The sequence below is a fragment of the Bubalus bubalis genome, chromosome 4 (assembly GCF_019923935.1).
Source record: "Bubalus bubalis isolate 160015118507 breed Murrah chromosome 4, NDDB_SH_1, whole genome shotgun sequence".
Classification (NCBI taxonomy): Eukaryota; Metazoa; Chordata; class Mammalia; order Artiodactyla; family Bovidae; genus Bubalus; species Bubalus bubalis.
In genome coordinates this window covers 18,846,967-18,867,324 of record NC_059160.1, presented here as the reverse complement: position 1 = coordinate 18,867,324, position 20,358 = coordinate 18,846,967, and the positions used below count along the sequence as shown (strand labels likewise).

Genomic DNA, 20,358 nt, shown 5'->3' with positions numbered 1-20,358 from the left:
ACAGTCTCCACCTCGAAGAGCCCATAGTCAGTGGGGCAAGCAATTACAATACACTGCAATTCTTTTGTTTTGGCTTTTTTTTCTTCTTTCTTTTTTTTGGCTATGCTTTGGTTGTGGCATGTGGGCTTAGTTGCCCAGAGACATGTGGGATTTTAGTTCTCTGACCAGGGATTGAACCCACATTCCCTGACAGCTCAGTTGGTAAAGAATCTGTCTGCAATGCAGGAGACCCTGGTTCGATTCCTGGGTCAGGAAGATCCCCTGGAGAAGGGAGAGGCTACCCACTGCAGTATTCTTGGGCTTTCCTTGTGGCTCAGCTGGTAAAGAATCTGCCTACAATGCAGGAGACCTGGGTTCCATCCCTGGTTTGGGAAGATACCCTGGAGAAGGGAAAGGCTATCCAATCTAGGATTCTGGTAGAATCCTTTCACATTTCACATTTCACTTTCACATTTCACTTTCCCTGCACTGAAGGTGGATTCTTACCCACTGGATCACCAGGGAAGTCCCACAATTTTTTTTTTTAATATATTAATATTTACTCATTTATTTGTCTGCTCTGGGTCTCAGTTGCAGCATTCAGGATCTTTAGTTGCAGCATGTGGGATCTAGTTCCCTGACCAGGGATCAAACTTGGGCCCCCTACATTAGGAGCTCTGAGTCTTGGCTGCTGGACCACCTGGCAAGTCCCTACATCACTATTCTAACTTATTATAAGCAATTATAACATAGTACTATAACATTAGGTATGTGCAAGGTACTAGAGTACACAGACAGATACATAGGCCACCTGAAGGAGTGCAAGGCTTTAAAACGCTGATGAGGGATGTACCAAAACCTGCAATTCTTAGTCTCAGTCTCTAAGTGCCTCCACTGCATATAACTACATCACCCTTCGAATCACCACGTCTCACTCAGACACACACATCCTCCTGGCACGCTTTTCCACGTTAAATTTCCCAACCCTTCCATAGACTTCACAACCCAGGAAGCCTGATGTAAGTGATTCATGAACATCTTCATTTCAGTCATTGAGCTCAATTTGAATGTATAAATATGTCCTGAATGCCAACTGCAAGAACTGCTCCAAGAACAAAAATGAAAAAGACATGGCCTTTGGGACTTCCCTGGTGGTCCAGTGGTTAAGAATCTGCCTGCCATTGAAACATATACATTACCATACGTATAACAGAGAGCTAGTGGGAAGTTGATTTATAACACAGGGAGCTCAAGCAGGTGCTCTGACAATCTAGAGCGGTAGGATGGGGTAGGGGATGGGAGGGAGATTCAAGAAGGAGGGGACATATGCCTAGTTTTGACTGATTGACATTTTGTATGGCAGAAACCAACACAATGTTGTAAAGCAATTATCCTCCACCTTCCAATGTGGGGAATCGATCCCCCTGATATGGGAAGATTCCACATGCCACAGGGCAGCTAAGACCATGCACCACAACTACCGAAGCCCGGGCGCCCTAGAGCCTGTGCGCCGCAACAGGAGAATCCACCAGACTGAGAAGCCTGTGCACCACACCTAGAGAGTAAGAGAAAGCTCGTGCAGGAACGAGGATCCAGGGCAGCCAAATAATAAAAATATTTAAGTAAATAAATAGACAGGACCCTTAACCTCAAGGAGTCCTCAATGCAGTGTGGAAGACACAAAAAGATAGTGAGTTATAATTCAGGATGGTGAGTGCTATACTAGAATCAAATGCAGAAAAAATGGACATTTTAACCTGGAAGGGATCTGGGTAGGGGATAAGAGTAAAGAAAGAATAACACATATAGCCTTCTACTATGTGCTAGATACTGTGCTGGGAACTTGATATTATATTATATTTAATCTTTACACCAATCCTGAGAGGTAGGTTATTATCCCTGTCTTATAGAAGGGAAAAGAGGGACCAAAATCATTCACTAACTTATCCAAAGTCACATGGCTATTAAATGGCATAACTGAGATCCTAAACCAGTTTGATACAATTTTACAATTTTCAAGCTCATGTTTTCCTACTTGCTCCCTCTTCTTGCCCAAAGAAGTGGCATACCCTTTTAAACATGGTTGAATCTTTCCAAAATTATATTCAAATGGATAAAGTTCTTATTCTTAAATTGTTACCACAAATATTTTGTCTCCCTTCTACTCAATTTATAGACCTAAACCTAAATACATATAAAACTTAATGAGTTTTAACTTCCTCTTCCCAGTCTCTTTTCTGTTTTTTGTCTTTGTTTCTCTATTTTTTGGGTCCTGGCTTACTGCATGTGGGATCTTAGTTCCCTGGCCAGGGATCAAATCCAGGCCCCCTGCAGTGGATGCATGCTGTCTTAACCACTGGACCACTGGGAAAGTCCCTCATTCCTATTTTTAACTGGGTATATGTCTATATAATCCCATCCGTACTGCATAGGCTGTATGTGCTCAGTTTGTAAAATAAGCTCTTCTTCCTTTGTCTCTTGTAGTCTACCACACCTTCCTTCAGGTAGGTCCATAGGCTTCAACTCACACCACACCTTGATAGCTGCTGGCCCCACTTTTTCCTTTTTGAGCCAAGAATCTCTGGTTGCTTACCCAGAACAGTGACATAAGCCTTGGCTGAATCAGGAACAACATCCACAGGGACCTCCAGGGAGATAGATTCTGAAGCCACTTTTCCTGTGAGGGGCAGAGAAAGGGTAAAACACTAGAAAGGTGGAAGTAGTGGGGCTTCTTGAGCCCAAACCATAGAAAAACTTGCCATCACCCAGGGTTTTCTGTAACCACTGCTTTCTGTGGGTTGGAGGTAGATTTTTTTATTACTATTCATAGCGGTCTTTGCTAAAAATAAATTCCAGCCAGCACCACAATGTGCTGTACGATTTCTCTTCTTTTCCTGCCTCTCTGCTAGTTGGCTCCCTTGGGAAGGGCACCCCTAGACTCTCCTATTTTTTTCTTGTCCTGTAGATTCCTCCTTTTGCCTAAGAAAATCTGTTGCTAAGGGAATTCTCACATCAACCAACCCCTCTCTGTGTTCACCCACCTTTTGGGCACAGCAGTGAGCTGTGTGTCTTCTCCACAAGGACTCCTTCCGGCTGACAGGAAAAGAAACAAGGATGGGTGAGAATAACTAGATGAGTATCAGGGCAGGTGGCCCTGGAGGGATAAGAAAGGGAAGGGAAATGGGAAAAAGAGGCCCTGCTTGTGCCCCAAGGGCTTCGCTCACAACTGGAGAGAACAGAGCTTCTCTTTGACATTCAGAAGGACTCCTTTTCAACCCAGGGAGGGGCCTCTCAGTAAGATTCTTTCTGGGCTAGAGCTAAAGACAAGTTTGGGACACTTCTAGGAGACAGGACAGGCAATGGAATTTATAGTGATGCGACCCAGCTAATGCTGACCTAGGGATTTTCATAGGAGAAACTAACATTCATTGAGTGTCTCCAAAGTACCAAGTATCAGAGGAGTGGTAGGGAGGAGTAGGAGGGAGGGGATATATGTATACATACAGCTGATTCATGTTGCTGTACAGCAGAAACTAACACAACATTGTAAAGCAATTATACTCCAATTTTTTTTAAAAAGATAACATTCCTTCTTAATCTTATAAGGGGTCACATGACCCACTATGATGACCCTTATATCCAGATTATGTAAATTGTCAATAATGTATCATTTGATATACAGTCTTCTGTCTCAAAGAAAACTCATGCAACTGTGCCTTGACTTCCAAAGTGCGGGACAGTTCTCAGGGCTTTCTGAGAAGCTTTTCCCAGGGTATAATCCTCAAATCTGGCTTGAATAAAATTTTCCATTTCTTTCTTAAAAAAAAAAAAAAGTACAGGTACTATATTAGACACTTTCATAGGCCATCGGTACGGGTTTATCAAGCTTTTAAGAGCAGAAATGGCTCAGGGAAGGATAAAGGTAAGCTACCTGATGGCAGCTGGACTTAGAATGCTGCAACAGATTCACTGATGTGGTCGGACACATGCTGAACATCCCTGGCTTGGTAGCTGCCTTTGCCTCTGAAGCTAGACCTGCAGAAAACTCACCTTGACCAGAACTGGTTTGATGAGTGTGTCACTCCCACCCGTTAGGGGAACAAATGCCTTCTGGCCCCCACAGAGTTCATTGCTGTTCAGAATCTTTGTGCTGATAGTGAAGTTTACATGACCTGAGAAGAAAGAGGGAGAAAGGAAGATATTGGCCCCATTGGCACAGGTACCAATGAGGTCTCTTCCCCACTAGACTGTTGCTTCTTAAACTTGATACATGCAAGTCACCTGCGGCTCTGGTTTGTTACAATAAGAGCTCTGCATCAGTGGATCTGGGGTGTGGCCCACAGTCTGCAGTTCCAACAAGATTCCAGGAGTCACTGATGCTGGTCTAGTGTGTTAGGCGGCCTCTAAGGGGCCTGACAAACCCTGCATCCTGATATTTACACTGCTCTGTCATCTTCTCCCCTTGCTTGTGGGCTGGATTTAGTGATTCACTTCTAAAGAAGAGGCTAGAGCAGAAGCAGTGAGATGTCACTTCTGAGATTGGTTATAAAAAGACTGCAGGGACTTCCTTGGTGATCCAGAGACTGTAAATCCACCTCCCAGTGCAGGAGACATGGGTTCGATCCCTGGGTGGAGAATTCAGTTCCCACATGCTGCAGAGCAACTTAGTCCGCAAGCTGCAATGAAGATCCAGCACAGCCAAAAAAAGACATGTAACTCTGTCTTGGGTTCCCTTTTCCCCTTGAGACACTCACTGTGGACGAAGCCAGTTGTCATGTCAGGAGGCAGTCTAGTGGGAAAAGCCATGGGTTAGGAAACAGAGGGAGCCCATCAACCAACACCAGAGGCCAAGAACTTCAGCCTTCAGTCTAACAGCCCATGAGGATCAGAGGCTCTGGAATGACTATAGACGCAAGTTCTCTCCTGGGCAAATCTTTGGAGGAGAACACAGCCCTGGCTGAACTTCTTGAGAGGCCTTGGGCAAGAGGCACTCAGCTAAACCATACCAATCACTGACCTACAGAAACTGTGATAATAAACGTTCTTTAAGGCTGCTAAATTTTAGAGTAATTTGTTAAGCAGCAGTAGATCACTAACTCACCCAAAGATGACAATTTGAGTTGCAAGGATTTAATCTGAGAGCAAATTACATCTGAAAGGATTATTGTGATGATTGTGTGTGTGTGTGCCCTCATGTGCACGTGACCAGTCAACTCTTTGGGATCCCATGGACTATATAGCCCACCAGGCTCCTCTGTCCATGGAATTTTTCAGGCAAGAATACTAGAGTAGGTTGCCATTTTCTTCTCCAGGGGATCTTCCCAACCCAGCAATAGAACTTGGGTCTCTTGTGTCTCCTACACTGGCAGGTTATTTCTTTACCACTGCATCATGAGGGAAGACCAAATTGTGATGATTAAATGAGTTAATTAATGTAACACAGTTAGGATAATGCCTGGCCCATAGTTAGTGTCTGACTAGTAACATGAAACTATATCCCTTGTCCTGGCATAAATATATATTTTTAAATATTTATTTATTTGGTTGCACTGGGTCTTAGTTGCTGCACCTGGGATCTTTGATCTTCTTCGTTGTGACAGGCAGGATACACGGTGTATTTTTTTAGTTGTGGCATGTGAACTCAGCTGCAGCATGTGGGATCTAGTTCCCAGACCAGGGATTGAACTTGGTCATTGGGAGTGTGGAGTCTTACCCACTGGACCACCAGGGAAGTCCTTGGTGTAAATTTTAAAAGCTCGCCCTTTCACACTTGAAATAGTCCGATGTGGATAATTTGGAGTCATCTATCAAAGAATATTTGCTCATTTATTTATAACCTAGACTTAAGAGGGAGAAAAATAGAGGCAAATATACAGAGAGGAAGGAGAAAACAAAGCAAATGTAGTAGAGGAAAGGGTAGCATTCCTAACCTCTGTTCTCTCCTTGCCTACCTGACACATCCTGCTCTTACCCAGTTTGACAGCCGTGATGTTCCAGTGATAGGATTTTGCTTCGTCAGCACACAGACAGGTGGAGGCCTGAGGGTTTGTCTGCGTTTCCACTCGGTACTCCTCTGACTTAGCTAAGTTAGTCTGAACCTAAAGAGGATATTTGAAAGATAAAGGATATGAGTAGGACTTCTCTGGTGGTCCAGCAGTTAAGAATCTGCCTGCCAATGCAGCAGATACAGGTTTGATCGCTAGTCTGGGAAGATCCCATGTCCTGAGGGGCCACTGAGATCATGCACCACAAACCTGTGCTCTAGAGCCCAGGAGCCACAACCACTGAGCCCACATGATACAACTACTAAAGCCCGCATGGAGCCTGTGCTCCGAAACAAGAGTGGCCACCACAATGAGAAGCTTGCGTACCACAATGAAGAGTAGCCCCCACTCACTGCAACTAGAGAAAGCCTCCCAGAGAGAGCCCAAGTGGCAACAAAGACCCAGCACAGCCAAAATAAATTAATTAACTAAAATAAGTTTTAAAAAATTATAAAGGATATGAGTAAAGCAGACAATGCACAAAAGGTTAGGAAGATGGGAGGGCCAAGACACTGATGTCTCATCTTCTTTTCTGGGGAGATGGGTATGCCTCCAGTGTAGGGGATACCTGCTTCCTACATCCCCAGCTCTTACCCTGATGCACTTCTTCAAGTAATTGAAGATGGTGGCAGTCAGACGGAAGGATTCACCACGAACCACTGAGTAAGGGAGCGTCAGATCAACAAAGAACGGCTTGAAGGCAGTCACTCCAACAGTGGGTGAGAGGCCAAAACCCTTGGACTGGGAGGTGCAGAAAGTCATGGCCTTCCACGTGGTGATGGTGTCAGGAACTGTGATGTGGACAGACTCCTCTCCTGAGTAGCTGTGAGGACACAAGAATTCAGCTACAAATTCACCTGCAGAAATGACTATTTTGTTGCTCTTGTGCATGGCGGGTGGGGTCGGGGGGAAGCAACTGGACTGGAGGCCTAAGTGAATCTCAGACTGTGAGTCTTCAGGTGAGGCTGTACAAGTATGGGAAAAGCATGTGTCTGAGGATTGGGGGAGGCGGTATGTGTGTAAACATATCTGTAAGACAGCCCAGTGCCCTCCGAATCTGTGAGAATACTCATCCTTATGGTTTGTCAGGACAAGCAGGAAAGGAGTGAGCACAAACCAAACTAACATCAAGATGTGCCTTTCTGTTGGTGTGGCCCTGCCCTGTCTGCACTGTGCAAAAGTGAAGATGTGTGGATTTGTTTTGAATGATTGTATACAATTGTTTAAGAATCCAGGGAAAGAAAAACGTTCTCATATTTCCATTAAACCTTCTTGGTTTGAGACTTCTGTTTATTCTTGCCACCTCTGCTTAATCTCTTCTGCTTCTGTTAGGTCCTTGCTCTTTCTGTCCTTTATTGTGCCCATCTTTGTGTGAAATGTTCCCTTGGTATCTCCAGTTTTCTTGAAGAGATCTCTAGTCTTTCCCATTCTACTGCTTTCCTCCATTTCTTTGCATTGTTCACTTAAGAAGGCTTTCTTATCTTTCCTTGCTATTCTCTGGCTTGAGACTTAGGTTCATTAGAAATTATCTGAGTCTGGGATTTCCCTGGTGGTCCAGTGGCCAAGAGTCTAGCTCGCAATGCAGGTAGTCGGGGTTTGATCCCTGGTCAGGGAACTAGATCCCACATGTTGCAACTAAAGGGCCCTCATGCCACAACTAAGACCCAGTACAGTCAAATTAATTAATTTAAAACAATTATCTGAGTCTGGGTTCTCTCCTGACTCCACACTGTATATATATAATCTTGTTATACCTTTGAGGTATCACTTACCCAACAGGAAACAGATCCCACAGCCAAGTCTCTGGAAAGTACTGGCGAACCTGAGACTCTTCCGGCTGAACTGGCTGGAATGGAGCTGGCTTGAAAGCCACTAGACGAACTTCATTCGCTGCTAAGGAGACCAGGAATAAGGGAAGAAGCAGAAGTGTCACTCGATTGTGTCACGCAATAAGTCAAAGTAGAGGGACTACTAGCAAGACATTCAGAGGGAAGCAGAGAACATACAAGTCATAGATGAGGCGGAAGGGCCACTGAGGAACTGACTGGTCACAAGGCTACTGGGGAAAGTGACAGGTGGGGACGTTTGGCCAGAGAATGAATAGATAAGAACTTCAGGCTTCAAAAGCCCTCCCCATAGAAAGAGAGTGAAATCCTTGGGGAAACTGCCTGCATCTATAACCCACAATCCATTATCATCCTGGCTAGAGGCTCAGGGCAAGAAGAGGAGGCAAAGAGGGAGCTTTCAGAGTTTCGTGATTCTAAATATTTCAGTGAATCAGAGGCAGCTTACCTTCAGCCATCGTAAACCTGTCTCTTAAATTCTGGTGACTGCAATCTATTGGCCTCTTGATTTTGGCATTGGACAGTATTTTCAGGCCCACGTTCTGATAGGCACCAAAGGGACCAGAGAATGAAGTGTTAGAGGGGGTCCTCTCCCTTACTACAAGGGCTACTGCTTAGAAATTTCACCCTCAAAGGGTTGAACCAACACATTCTTTGCCTATTAATTGTGAGACCTATACCAACCACCAAGACTGGTTCACTTCTATTCCAGCCAGCATGAAAGTCTCTCAGTGAAAACTTATTTCATTGTATTTATATACATATATATGTATGTATTATGCATATGTATATACACACATATGCATACGTTTCTGCAGAATGATCATCACAATAAGTCTAGTTAACATCCATTACCATATATAATTACAAAAACTTATTTTCTTGTGATGAGGACTTTTAAGATCTATTCTCTTAGCAACTTTCAAGTATGCTACACAGTATCATTGGGTTTCTCCAGGGACTCAGAGGTAAAGAATCCACCTGCAATGGAGGAGTTTGATCCCTGGGTCAGGAAGACACCCTGGAGAAGGAAATGGCACCCCACTTTAGCATGAGCCTGGGAAATCCCATGACAGAAGATCCTGGCGGGCTACAGTCCATGGGGTCGTAAAAGAGTTGGATGGCTGAACAACTAAACAACCACGTACAGTATCACTAGCTACAGTCACTATGCTGTACACTACATTCCCAAGACTTGTTTATTTCACAACTAGAAGCGTGCACCTTCTGACCACATTTACCCATTTTGCCCGCCCCCTATCTCCCATCTCTGGCAACTACAGTCTCTTTCCTGTATCTATGAATCTGTTGTTAACTGTTGTTTTAAAATTCCACATATAAGTGAGATCATACAAGGTTTGTCTTTCTCCATCTGACTTATTTCACTTAGCATAATGCCCTCAAGGTCCATCCAGGTTGTTGCAAGTGACAAGATTTCATTCCTTTTTTTGGCTAAATAGTAGTATTCCACTTACTTCATTGTTCGATATGTTTAATACTTCTTCCGAATATTAGTCACTGTATCCTTATTATTTGATTTGAAATGAATTTTCTGAAGGCAGAGACCATATCAGCTTGATCAATTAAATAAAAATATATTGAGTGGATCAGGCTCAAAAATATATTGAAGGATAAAGTATTAGAGAGAACAAAAAGATTGAACAAGACCTGCTTCCGGACCTCAGAGAACCAATGGCCAGACATGGGCCAAAGCATCCCAAAACTTTGCTGATAAAAAAAATGCAAAATCTTTCATAATAGGAGACTTCTGGTCTCCTATTCTTTGTGTGGACTCCTTTTTCTGGACTCCTTTCTTTGTGTGTGTGTGTGTGTGTGTGTTTTCCTTCTGTACCGATCCCATGGAAGTCAATGTTTGCAGACCCCAGAGAGAAGATAGGTATATAGCCTCACATGTGGGAAACTTCTTCAAGCATAAGAACCAAGAGAGGCTCCTTGCCCACCAGGAGTTTCTTTCAAGATTTTGCCCCTGTCAGTGCCCACCTGAGCCCACATGCTTTTGTCAATATGGACTTTCCTTTCCCCCTCCCACCACCATTGTTTCTATGAGAACAAAATGGGTAAGAACATCCACCTGGAAAAAACTGAAAAGGTCTGTTTTTTCAGAGATCCAAGGCTTCCACATGGCAAGACGATTGTTCCAACGCTCCTCGGGCACTGGCTCAATAAGGGGCTGTGGAACGCTCCAACCATCAAACCCTGGACACTCATCGTATTCAGCCACCTGATAGGGGTAGTGATTGTACCAGACTGGGAACATCCTATAGACCTGAGAACAGACAGGAAAGGAAATTAATATTTTTTTCTTAAGCAAATGAAATATTGACACAGTGAAATCACTTCTCTCAGATTCTGTGGCACAGTTTACTGTCTTTGTATTCTTTGTCCTCATTACTCCAGAATTTCTTCCATCCTAAGCCCTTTCCTCTAGTTCATCTTTTCTCATAATCTGATCTTTATCTCCTATTTCATCTTTCCTGATCCCTATGATCATATTAACCATGCCCTTCTCATATTGTGTTTTTCGGGGGCTGGGGCATGCCAAGCAGCTTGCAGGATCTTAGTTCCCTAACCAGAGATTGAACCTGGAACCTAGCAGTGAAAACCCTGAGTCCTAAACACTGGATTTCCAGGAATTTCCCATATCATCATTTCTACCTTCATATCCACACCAGCCTTGCCTCCCCCTTGTGTGAGGCACTGTTTCCCTGAGACTCTCTTTCCTGTTCCCTGGAATCCATCTCTTATCCTGATGCAGCCAGTCTATCTTCTCTGTCGACCCCCTCTTGCCATGTCAGCAGGCCACTCACCGAGCTATTGCTCAGTTCGCTCTCTGGTCTAAGCAGCAAGACACTCTCATCCACGGCCCGGACTGCACACAGGGACCCAGGGGCTGCCCGCAGCTGGAGGTCCACATCTGCTCCCGGAAGCTGCTGGGAAGGTGAGAAGCCAATGGAAACCTGGGGAAGAGAAAAGGACAACATGGAGATCAGGTTAGGCTGGAGAGGAGGAGAAACAGTCATCAGCCATAACCCCTAAGTACGGTCCCTAGCCCACTCCTTCATTTTTTTTTTTAGAGTTGCTTTGTCTTTTTTTTTTTTTTTAATGTGGATCATTTTTAAAGTCTTTATTGAATTTGTTACAATATTGCTTCTGTTTAATATTTTGGTTTTTTGGCCATGAAGAATGTGGGATTTTAACTCCTTGACCAGGGATTGAACCCAAACCCCCAGCATTGGAAGATGAAGTCTCAACCAGTGGACTGCCAGAGAATTCCCCCAAGTCCTTCACTTTTATACTGATTTTTCTTTGTAAAGTCTTGCCCTTTAGAAGCGGTGTCTTGTGATACAGTTGGAAAAAGTAAGCAGCACAGTAGAATAATACAGAAAGTTTAAAAGACGGAAAGTAGAAAGAGAATTAATGGGATAGGTCTATAGAACATGTGACTTCCCAGCATGACCTTTTAAAAGAAGAAGGAGAGACAGTTCAACAAACCATGCTAAAGATACAGAACATGACATCCAACTTCAACATTATCCCCTGCCTTCCCCAGTGGCCCTGCCTTATCTCCCTCCACCCCCAGGATACACAAGCTCCCTCTCTCTGCCCAGACCTTTCCTTCACCCGCCTTAACTGCCATTTTACCTGATTGTCAAAGCACATCTCCACTGAGAACTGGATTTTGTCCGCTATGACACCTCCATTGGGAAAAATGGCATAGACCACCAGGGAAGGATCAGGGGCTAATCTGGAGTTGAAGACCAGTGGGAGAGAGAAGGAGCCTTTCAGTCCTGAAAGAGAAGAGGGGATCTTCAGGCATGAGAGCACACGCTCGCCCACCAGTGACATCCAGCCTGTGCCTGCACTTCTCCCTGAACCAGCCGCGGGCAAGTTCCTCATTTTTCTGATCTGTGGTTATTGTTCTGTTCTTGCTACTCCTGCTCTTGCTTCTAGTATAAGAACTGTTTCCTAGAAGTTTAAAGTTTTTTCTTGTCTCTCTTCTTTTTTCTTTCTTTCTTTTTTGTTTGTTGAATTAATGTAAAAACAATTTTACATTACAAATGTAATGTAAATTTACAGGAGACTTGGAAAACACAGAACAAAGTTACATGTAGTTCCACTATATATTGCAAGTATTTTTAAGTAGACAAATGAAGATTTTCAGTTGGAGTTTCAAGATCAAACTCTCAAAAATTAATAGAATGAATATACAAAAAAGTAGAAGGAAACTACCACAAAGGAGATCTGAAAAGCATTATAAACCAATTCAACTGGAAATTTAAAGTTTAAGTCTCCCAAGAGATTCATGAACACTCACCTTTCATCCCGGACTTCAGGTGTTTCTGCCCCTCCATCTCCAAATTTCCTTTCCCTATTAACTAAAGAAGAGAAAAAATAAAAATCATCAACAACATAGAAGTTAGAGGAGTTTAGCCTGGTCCAATCCTTACATCTCTCTGTAAGGAGAGGCTTCTTTCATAGTTCAGGAGTCCAGGTAAGTACTCTGTGGAGCATCCTTCAGTTTGTCAAATGTTGGATGGTACCCAGAATCCTGATGACTCTTCCTCCAGCTGGGGGTCTGCAAAGGACCAGGGGGTGGGTGGGAGGAGACACAGGCCACCATGGCTTTGGAACCAGAAACCATTCTTCACAACAGATAGTTGACACCATTTCTTGAAGATCTCTAGGTTTTATTCTTTTATGATCCCTGTAACATAATGTCCACTAAAATCCATCCTTACAACCTTTTTTAAAAAACAATTTTTTCTACTGAAGTACAGTTGATTTATAATGTTGTGCCAAGCTCTGCTGGACAGCCGAGTAACTCAGTTATACACATATATATATTCTTTTTTAAATATTCTTTTCCATTATGGTTTATCCCAGGAGATTGGATATAGTTCCCTGTGCTGTACAATAGGACCTTGTTGTTTATCCATTCTATATGTAATAGTTTGGATCTGCTAATCCCAAACTCCCAATCTATCCCTCCCACAAGTCTCTTTCCCCTTGGCAACCACAAATCTGTTCCCTATTTCTGTGAGTCTGTTTCTGTTTTTGCAACTTTAAAAAAATTATCACTCAATTCAAAATTCAGTGGAAGTTAAAGGTGGGGGGGTTGGGGATAAATTGGGAATTTGGGATTAATATATACACACTACTATATATAAAATAAATAACCAACAAGGACCTACTGTACAGCATAGGGAACTCTACTCAATACTCTGTAATAACCTCTAAGGGAAGAGAATCTGAAAAAGAATATATATACCTATGTGTGTGTGTGTAATTGAATACTTGAAACTAACACATTGTAGATCAACTATATATAAATAAAAACTTTTTTAAAAGAATTCAGTGGAAATGAATACATCTTGAACTGTCTTGAGTCCTCTGACATTTGACTCTCTGGCAAGAAATCTCTTTTTATCACTCCCTTCCGGTTCACTCTCCCCTGAAAATGAACTCAGTGAAATGGTTTCTAAGTAGGCCAGCTCCTCAGGCTTCAGTCAAGTCCGCACTGATCTGCTCCAATTCCACTTTTCTCGTAAGCCTCCCACACGTCTGTCCTGAACTCAGTACATATATTATAACTCTGCCTTATTATTTCCCACCCACCCCTCCTCATTTTGTTATTTGGATTATTGTTTTAGATTGATGGAGACACTGAAATGATTTAGGGGGAGAAAGTTTCTCTCAGACTTTAAGAAGATGATAAGGGAATAAAAAAACTCTGGACCATCAAACCCGAGGTTCACATGAATCCAGTTCTTGAGAGCTTCCTGGGGAGTTGGACTCATGGTGACCAGTAAAACTGTTAGTCTTGGTTTTTCTTTTTGTTTTTTGGGGGTTTTTTTGGCAGCATAGCAGGGCATGCAGGATCTTACTTCCCTGACCAGGGATCAAACCCATGCCCCTTGCAATGGAAGCTCAGATTCTTAACCACTGGACCACCAGGCAAGGCACCAAACTGCTTGTCTTTATACATTTTTTTCAGACTACAAGTTGTAATCATATTTCTCCAGCAAAGTTGCTATCAAAGTTAACCCTATATTATCTATTTTAAAACACTGACCAATGAAACACATAAGGAAATTTATTCTGAGTCCGCATCCTCTCCTCAGTCCCTCCCACCCACCCACCCAGCTCCCTTTCAGCCCTTGTCAGCAACATTTTCTCATTAATTCCTAGTATTATTTCCTCACACAATTTCCCTGGACTCCTGTTCAAAATCTCCTTATTACCCATGTCCTCCTGTCTTCTATACCTATATCAACATGGTAGCCACTGGGCACATATGACTCCTGCTGCTGCTGCTGCTGCTGCTAAGTCGCTTCAGTCGTGTCCGACTCTGTGCGACCCCAGAGACGGCAGCCCATCAGGCTCCCCTGTCCCTGGGATTCTCCAGGCAAGAACACTGGAGTGGGTTGCCATTTCCTTCTCCAATGCATGAAAGTGAAAAGTGAAAGTGAAGTCGCTCAGTCGTATCCGACTCTTGGCGACCCCATGGACTGCAGCCTACCAGGCTCCTCTGTCCATAGGATTTTCCAGGCAAGAGTACTGGAGTGGGGTGCCATTGCCTTCTCCACATATGACTCCTGGATTCCTTGAAATGTGACTTGTCCAAACTCCTTTAAGTATTAGATACATACTTTGAATTTCTAATGCATACTTTGTTACATGGTTGAAACAAAAAAATGTAAAATATTAATTAATGATTTTTTATGTTGATTTCATGTGGAAATGACCATATGTTGGGTTAGATAAAATATCCTTTAAAAGTTAGTTTCCCCTGTTCTTTTAATTTTTTAATGTGGCAAATAAAGATTTAGAAATTACCTATATGGCTTGCATTACAGCTTTCTAAAAAACTCTTTTGGCTGTACTGCACGGCCTGTGGGATCTTAGTTCCCCACCCAGGGACTGAACCTGCACTCCCTGCATTGGCAGAGCAGTCTTAACCATTGGACCACCAGGGAAGTTCTGTCTTATATCTCTATCCAGACTGTTCACTTGCTCTGACTCACTGTCCTTATTCCCTTTCCTTCCAGTCCCCGTCTCCCAGTCTCACATAGTAGGAGAAGGTGATTTCCTGGCCAGGCTTTGCATCAGCCGGATCGATGTGGTAATCCACCAGCACTTCCTGGGGCCGGCCACATTCCAAGATGCCACTCAATCGACGGATGCCAAGGAAGCTGCGAGTCGTGTTGTAGAAGGGCTGCAGGTGCAGGTAGGCATTTTGGTAGTAACGAGGCACTTGTTTTGGATCATGTGTTTCTACCAATTGGAACCTTCCCTGAGAAAGAGAGAGAAAAAAAAGACCTTTAAAGGCATGTACCCCAACTATATCAACCCAGTAGGGCTGTTGTGATTCTCAAATCTGTACTCCCTAACAGTGGCGTGTAGATATTTCGCTAGAGGTCCAACCAAGAATGTTTGAGGACTCCGTAATAGTGGTGACTTGCAGCAACATTTTGGTATGTCAGGGTGTAAAGTAAGGACTGATATATAACTGTCAGGTAATAGAAAATTGTCAATAATATACCTTCACACACTGATGCAAAGGAGAGACAAGTTTGACTAAGAGATTAAAGAATGTTATCTCAAATTAAGAAAACTAGATACAGAGGATAATAATACTGAAAAGCAATCAATCAATATCAGGCTACCCTGGTGGTCCAGTGGCTAAGACTTCATGCTTCCAATGCAGGGGGCATGGGTTTGATCCCCACTCAGGGAACTAGATCCTACATGCCGAACAGTCACATACAAAAAAAGACTGAAAATAATCGTTTCTAAGAGGAGTGATTGAGTGATGCCTAGAGTACAGAAATAGGCAAATCAGTCACAACAGAAATAGTACATATTTGCTTATGGGCTATAGTTCTTCCTCCTTCCCCATAGCAACATCCTCTACCAGGGAATCATAGACCCTTTTGGTCTAACTGTGGACCCACCAGGTGACTTGTTTTGGGGAATGGATATTCAAATATGTGAGCTAAGTAGAGGCTCAGAAAAGTCCTTGCATGTCTTTTGCTTTTGCATCTCTTCACTGCCATGAGAATGGGTATGTGCTTAGTCACTTAGTCATGTCCAATTCTTTGAGACCCTGTGGACTGTAGCCCACCAAGGCTTCTCTGTCCATGGGATTTTTCAGGCAAGAATACTGAAGTGGGATGCTATATCCTCCTCCAGGGGAATCTTCCTGACCCAGAGATCGAACCTACATCCCCTGTGTCTTCTGCATTGCAGGTGGACTCTTTACCCACTGAACCATTGGTATACCTGGACTGTCTCCGCAGATCATGAGATGTGTGGAGTACAAGCCTACAGTCAACTGGTCCACAGACATAAGGAACTCCACCAAGATGGGCAGAGCCGCCATCAGACTACCCAGGTACAAGACCAGTAAATACTTCCTGTTGTGTAACACTGAAGTTCTGTAGTTTGTTTGTTTTTTTTGTTTTGGTTTCTTAGTTCCCTGATCAGGGATTGAACCCGTCACCCTCAGCAGTGAAAGCACGTCCTAACCACGGGATAGCCAGGGAATTACCCTGCAGTTGTTTGTGAAGCAGCAATTGATAAGTGGTACAAATAACCTTCCAAGCTGTGCAAAATCTAGAATTCTCTTTGCTGTTTTTATGAGTAATAAGAAGAAGGAAAGGGGGAGTAAGAGGAAGAAGATGATTCTGAACCATTGTTTCCTCCCTAATCTGGTTTCAAGTAGAGAACCAGATAGAGAGGCAGTTAAGTTATAAAATGAATTAATAGAAATAGCAATTTTTTTTATCCGAAGGGTCATTTATTTGATGAGAATTTTAAATGGTGGTGTCTAAGAGAAACTTTCTGTCGAGGGGAGGGCAGAACTGGTAACTAAGTGGGGTGATGGACTTACCGGGAGGGCAGAGAGAGAAACAAGGACATTCTGAAGTTTTCCTTCAGATGGTCTTCTGTGCTGTAAAGGGGAACTCCCAGTGCTTACCTCCAGAGAAATGCTTTTCCCGTTCCAATTAGCCGTGTCTAGATTGAAGGCAGCGAGGCCGTTGTTGTCAGTAGTTAGGATCTGGTTGATGTCTCCATTTTCTCCATGAATCACCAGATACACTGAATGATGCTTGAGGAGGGAGCCATCGTGGCCCTTAACTCTTATCTGAGGGGTGAAGGTCATTAGAGTAAGTTTTGGAGTACATTCAAAATTCTAAGGAGACATTTCAGGAAAGAGTCCAGAAGAAGATAAATGTGATGCGAAGAGTTGGAAATGAGGATCTACGAGGAATTGAGAAACACACAGAAGTAGCTTGACCTGGAGCAGAAGTAGACTTGCCACACATAGGATGGACCTAGATATTGTCATACTGAGTAAAGTAAGTCAGACAGAGAAGGAGAAATATCATATAACATCCCTTATATGTGGACTCTAAAATGAAATGACACAAATGAACTACTTACAAAACAGAGGCTCACAGACTTGGAGGCTCACAACTTAAGGTTGTGGTGGGGAAGGAATAGTTAGGGAGTTTGGAATGGACATGTGCACTCTGCTATATCTAAAATGGATAACCAACAAGAACCTACTGTATAGCACAGAGAACTCTGTTCAATGTTATGTGGCAGCATAATGTAACAGTGGATGGGAAGGGGCTTTGGGGGAGAATGGATACATGTATATGTATGCCTGAGTCCCTTTGCTGTTCACCTGAAATTATCACAACACTTTTGATCAGCTATACCCCAATACAAAATAAAATGTTAAAAAAACAAATGAATGATCAAAAAAGAAGTAGATTTGCCACATGGCTTAGGAAACATCAGGGCCCCTCATTTTCATACCCCACTGCCAAAGCTCTGTATATTTTTTTGCTTTCCTTTTCCTACAGAGCATCCTCTTCCACTCCTAAATTGTATAATCCTTAGGCTCTAAGACAGTCTGGATCTACTGTTGGTCTAAAGAAGAGATGACCAAGGAATAACAGATCTGAATATGTACAATACTATAGTGTTCAACAATTATGGAATGCTAGGAATCAGAGAGAAGACACCTCAATTTTTTAAATCTCTAAAGACGATGCTTAAGGAGCCATAAGTGGCTCGCTGTGGCAGGAAGTTTGATATTAACCTTGCCTAGATGCAGAAACTCAGACTAGAGGATCTCACCAGGTAACTTGCAGCTCTAAAATTCAAAGACTGACGCAGGAGGAGGTGAACCCCTGGCATTGGGAGGGTCATTGAAGTCACATTAGTATTTAAGGCACCATCTCATGTGAGATTAAGGACACACAGTGCCAGGAATTAAGCACACACTCTAGAGCAGGGGTCTCCAACCTCCAGGATCTAACGCCTGCTGATCTGAAGTAGAGCTGATGTACTAATAATAGAAACAAAGCGCACAATAAATGTCATGCACTCGAATCATCCTAAACCATCCCCCCACATCTTCCACAAAGCGGTCCCTGGTGCAAAAAAGGTTGGGGACTGTTGCTCCAGAGGCAGGCTGCCCAGCTCCGACCATAATTACCACTTACGAGCTGTATAACCTTGGGAAAATCACCTAACCTCACTAACCTCTCTGTGTCTCAGCCTTTTTGTCTGTCAAATGGGGCCAATAATAATGTCTAACTCGGGACTGTTGTACAGATTAAAGTGAATACATATAGAGTACTTAGAAAAATGCTAAGTTAATATGTGTTCAGAAAGGAGTTGACAGGGTGGTTAAGCATTTTTTGTCTGAGCAGAGATGAGTTTCAACATACCTTTCCACTGAAGGGGAAATTGGGGTAATAATAATCATTGGTGTCTTCAAAGGTCATGGATCCCATTTGTGAAGAAATGTATATATCCTGAGTGATGTTGGCCTCCACTCCTGCAGAGGGAAACCAGATGTATGATGATCTAAATACCTAACATCCTCATCTTCATGTTTAACATAAGACTACCTGAAAGGATGGTGCCACAGGAAGTGAGAAGATGACTATCATTCTGACCAAAGATCTAAACCAACTCCTCCTTCCCAAACTTTTGGGGAAATAGGGAATGGATGGCAGATGAAATCTGACATTTCCCATTGACTGTGAACTTAGAACGGAGTCCCTTCTAAGCACTGATGAAGGCTAGTCTTGAGTCGTCTGAGTTGTTGTTGTTGTTCAGTCACTAAATCATGTCCGACTCTTTGCGACCCCATAGACTGCAGCACGCCAAGCTTCCCTGTCCTTCACTAACTCCGGGAGTTTGCTCAAACTCATGTCCATTGAGTAAGTGATGCCATCCAACCATCTCATCCTGTCAACCCCCTTCTCCTCCTGCCCTCAATCTTTCCCAGCATCAGGGGCTTTTCCAATGAGTTGGTTCTTTGAATCAGGTGGCAAAAGTATTGCAGCTTCAGCATCAGTCCTTTCAATGAATATTCAAAGTTGATTTCCTTTAAGATCGACTGGTTTGATCTCCTTGCAGTCCAAGGAACTCTCAAGAGTCTTCTCCAGCACCACCATTTGAAATCATCGATTCTTTGGCACTCAGCCTTCTTTATGGTCCAACTCTCACATCTATACATGACTACTGGAAAAACCATAGCTTTGACTATACAAGGTCTCTCTCTTGGACAACTCTTTTCCTTTCCCTTTTCTTAATGAACCAAGGAGCATCCCACTTACCTGTCCCTTCCTCCACCACAGTAGCCATGATATTGATGTCTTGTCTGTAAAAATACCCAGTAAGGTTGAACATGGACATGGCCACAGAAGTTGAGATGCATCCTGCTTTGTCAATCTAGTGAGGCAATCAGAGAGAGAGAGAGAGAGAGGAAGAAAGAGGGTGAATAACCTAATCTCGACTTCTTTTTAAATTTATTTATTTACTTGGCTGCACTGGCGTTAGGTGTGACATAGGAGATCTTTCATTGCAGCGCACAGGCTATCTGTTGTGATTATACAGGCTCTAGGGTACACGGGCTCTCTAGTTGTGGTGCAGGGTTTCAATAGTTACAGCTCCCAGGCTTAGCTGCTGAGCAGCATGTGGAATCTTTAGTTCCCTGATCAGGGATTGAACCCACATACTCTGCATTGGAAGGCAAATTCTTAACCACTGGACCACCAGGGAAGACCCTAATCTCTACTTCTAACTCATGATGTCCTGTAGAAGAAAATTATTTCTTATCTCTATACTTCAGTTTCTCAATTTTTTGTGTGTGTATGCCACATGGCTTATGGGATCTCAGTTCCCCAACCAGAGATTGAACCTGGGCCTTTGGCAATGAAAGCATGGAGTTCTAACCACTGGACCACTAGGAAATTCTCAGTTTCTCCATCTTTAAGATAGAAAGGTATTCCATAACATGAAGCATACACCCATACATGACTTGGAAGTTCCAAGATATGAGAAGGAGAAAAGAACCACCTTCAGAACAGGAAAATTGTATCTTCCAAGGGTTTAGGTTAATCTCTTGATCCCAAGGCAGATTCTAAAAGAGCTTTATCTTT

The 20,358-nt window shown here is 43.1% G+C and overlaps 1 protein-coding gene across 2 annotated transcripts in view; it reads right to left on the bottom strand.

The window, feature by feature from the left end:
* The window catches only part of A2ML1 (alpha-2-macroglobulin like 1), a 48,593-nt gene that overhangs the window by 17,511 nt on the left and 10,724 nt on the right, over positions 1-20,358 (bottom strand). For both annotated transcript variants that reach the window (XM_006069772.4, XM_006069773.4), the window contains exons 9-23: positions 19,534-19,648; positions 18,637-18,746; positions 16,869-17,036; positions 14,958-15,182; positions 12,204-12,264; positions 11,531-11,676; positions 10,696-10,845; positions 9,960-10,154; positions 8,316-8,409; positions 7,796-7,916; positions 6,618-6,846; positions 5,951-6,077; positions 4,030-4,151; positions 3,021-3,072; positions 2,573-2,656 (exon numbers count right to left, since the gene is read on the bottom strand). In XM_006069772.4, coding sequence (XP_006069834.4) covers positions 2,573-2,656; positions 3,021-3,072; positions 4,030-4,151; positions 5,951-6,077; positions 6,618-6,846; positions 7,796-7,916; positions 8,316-8,409; positions 9,960-10,154; positions 10,696-10,845; positions 11,531-11,676; positions 12,204-12,264; positions 14,958-15,182; positions 16,869-17,036; positions 18,637-18,746; positions 19,534-19,648 — 1,999 coding nt within the window. The remainder of the gene's footprint in view (positions 1-2,572; positions 2,657-3,020; positions 3,073-4,029; positions 4,152-5,950; positions 6,078-6,617; positions 6,847-7,795; positions 7,917-8,315; positions 8,410-9,959; positions 10,155-10,695; positions 10,846-11,530; positions 11,677-12,203; positions 12,265-14,957; positions 15,183-16,868; positions 17,037-18,636; positions 18,747-19,533; positions 19,649-20,358) is intronic.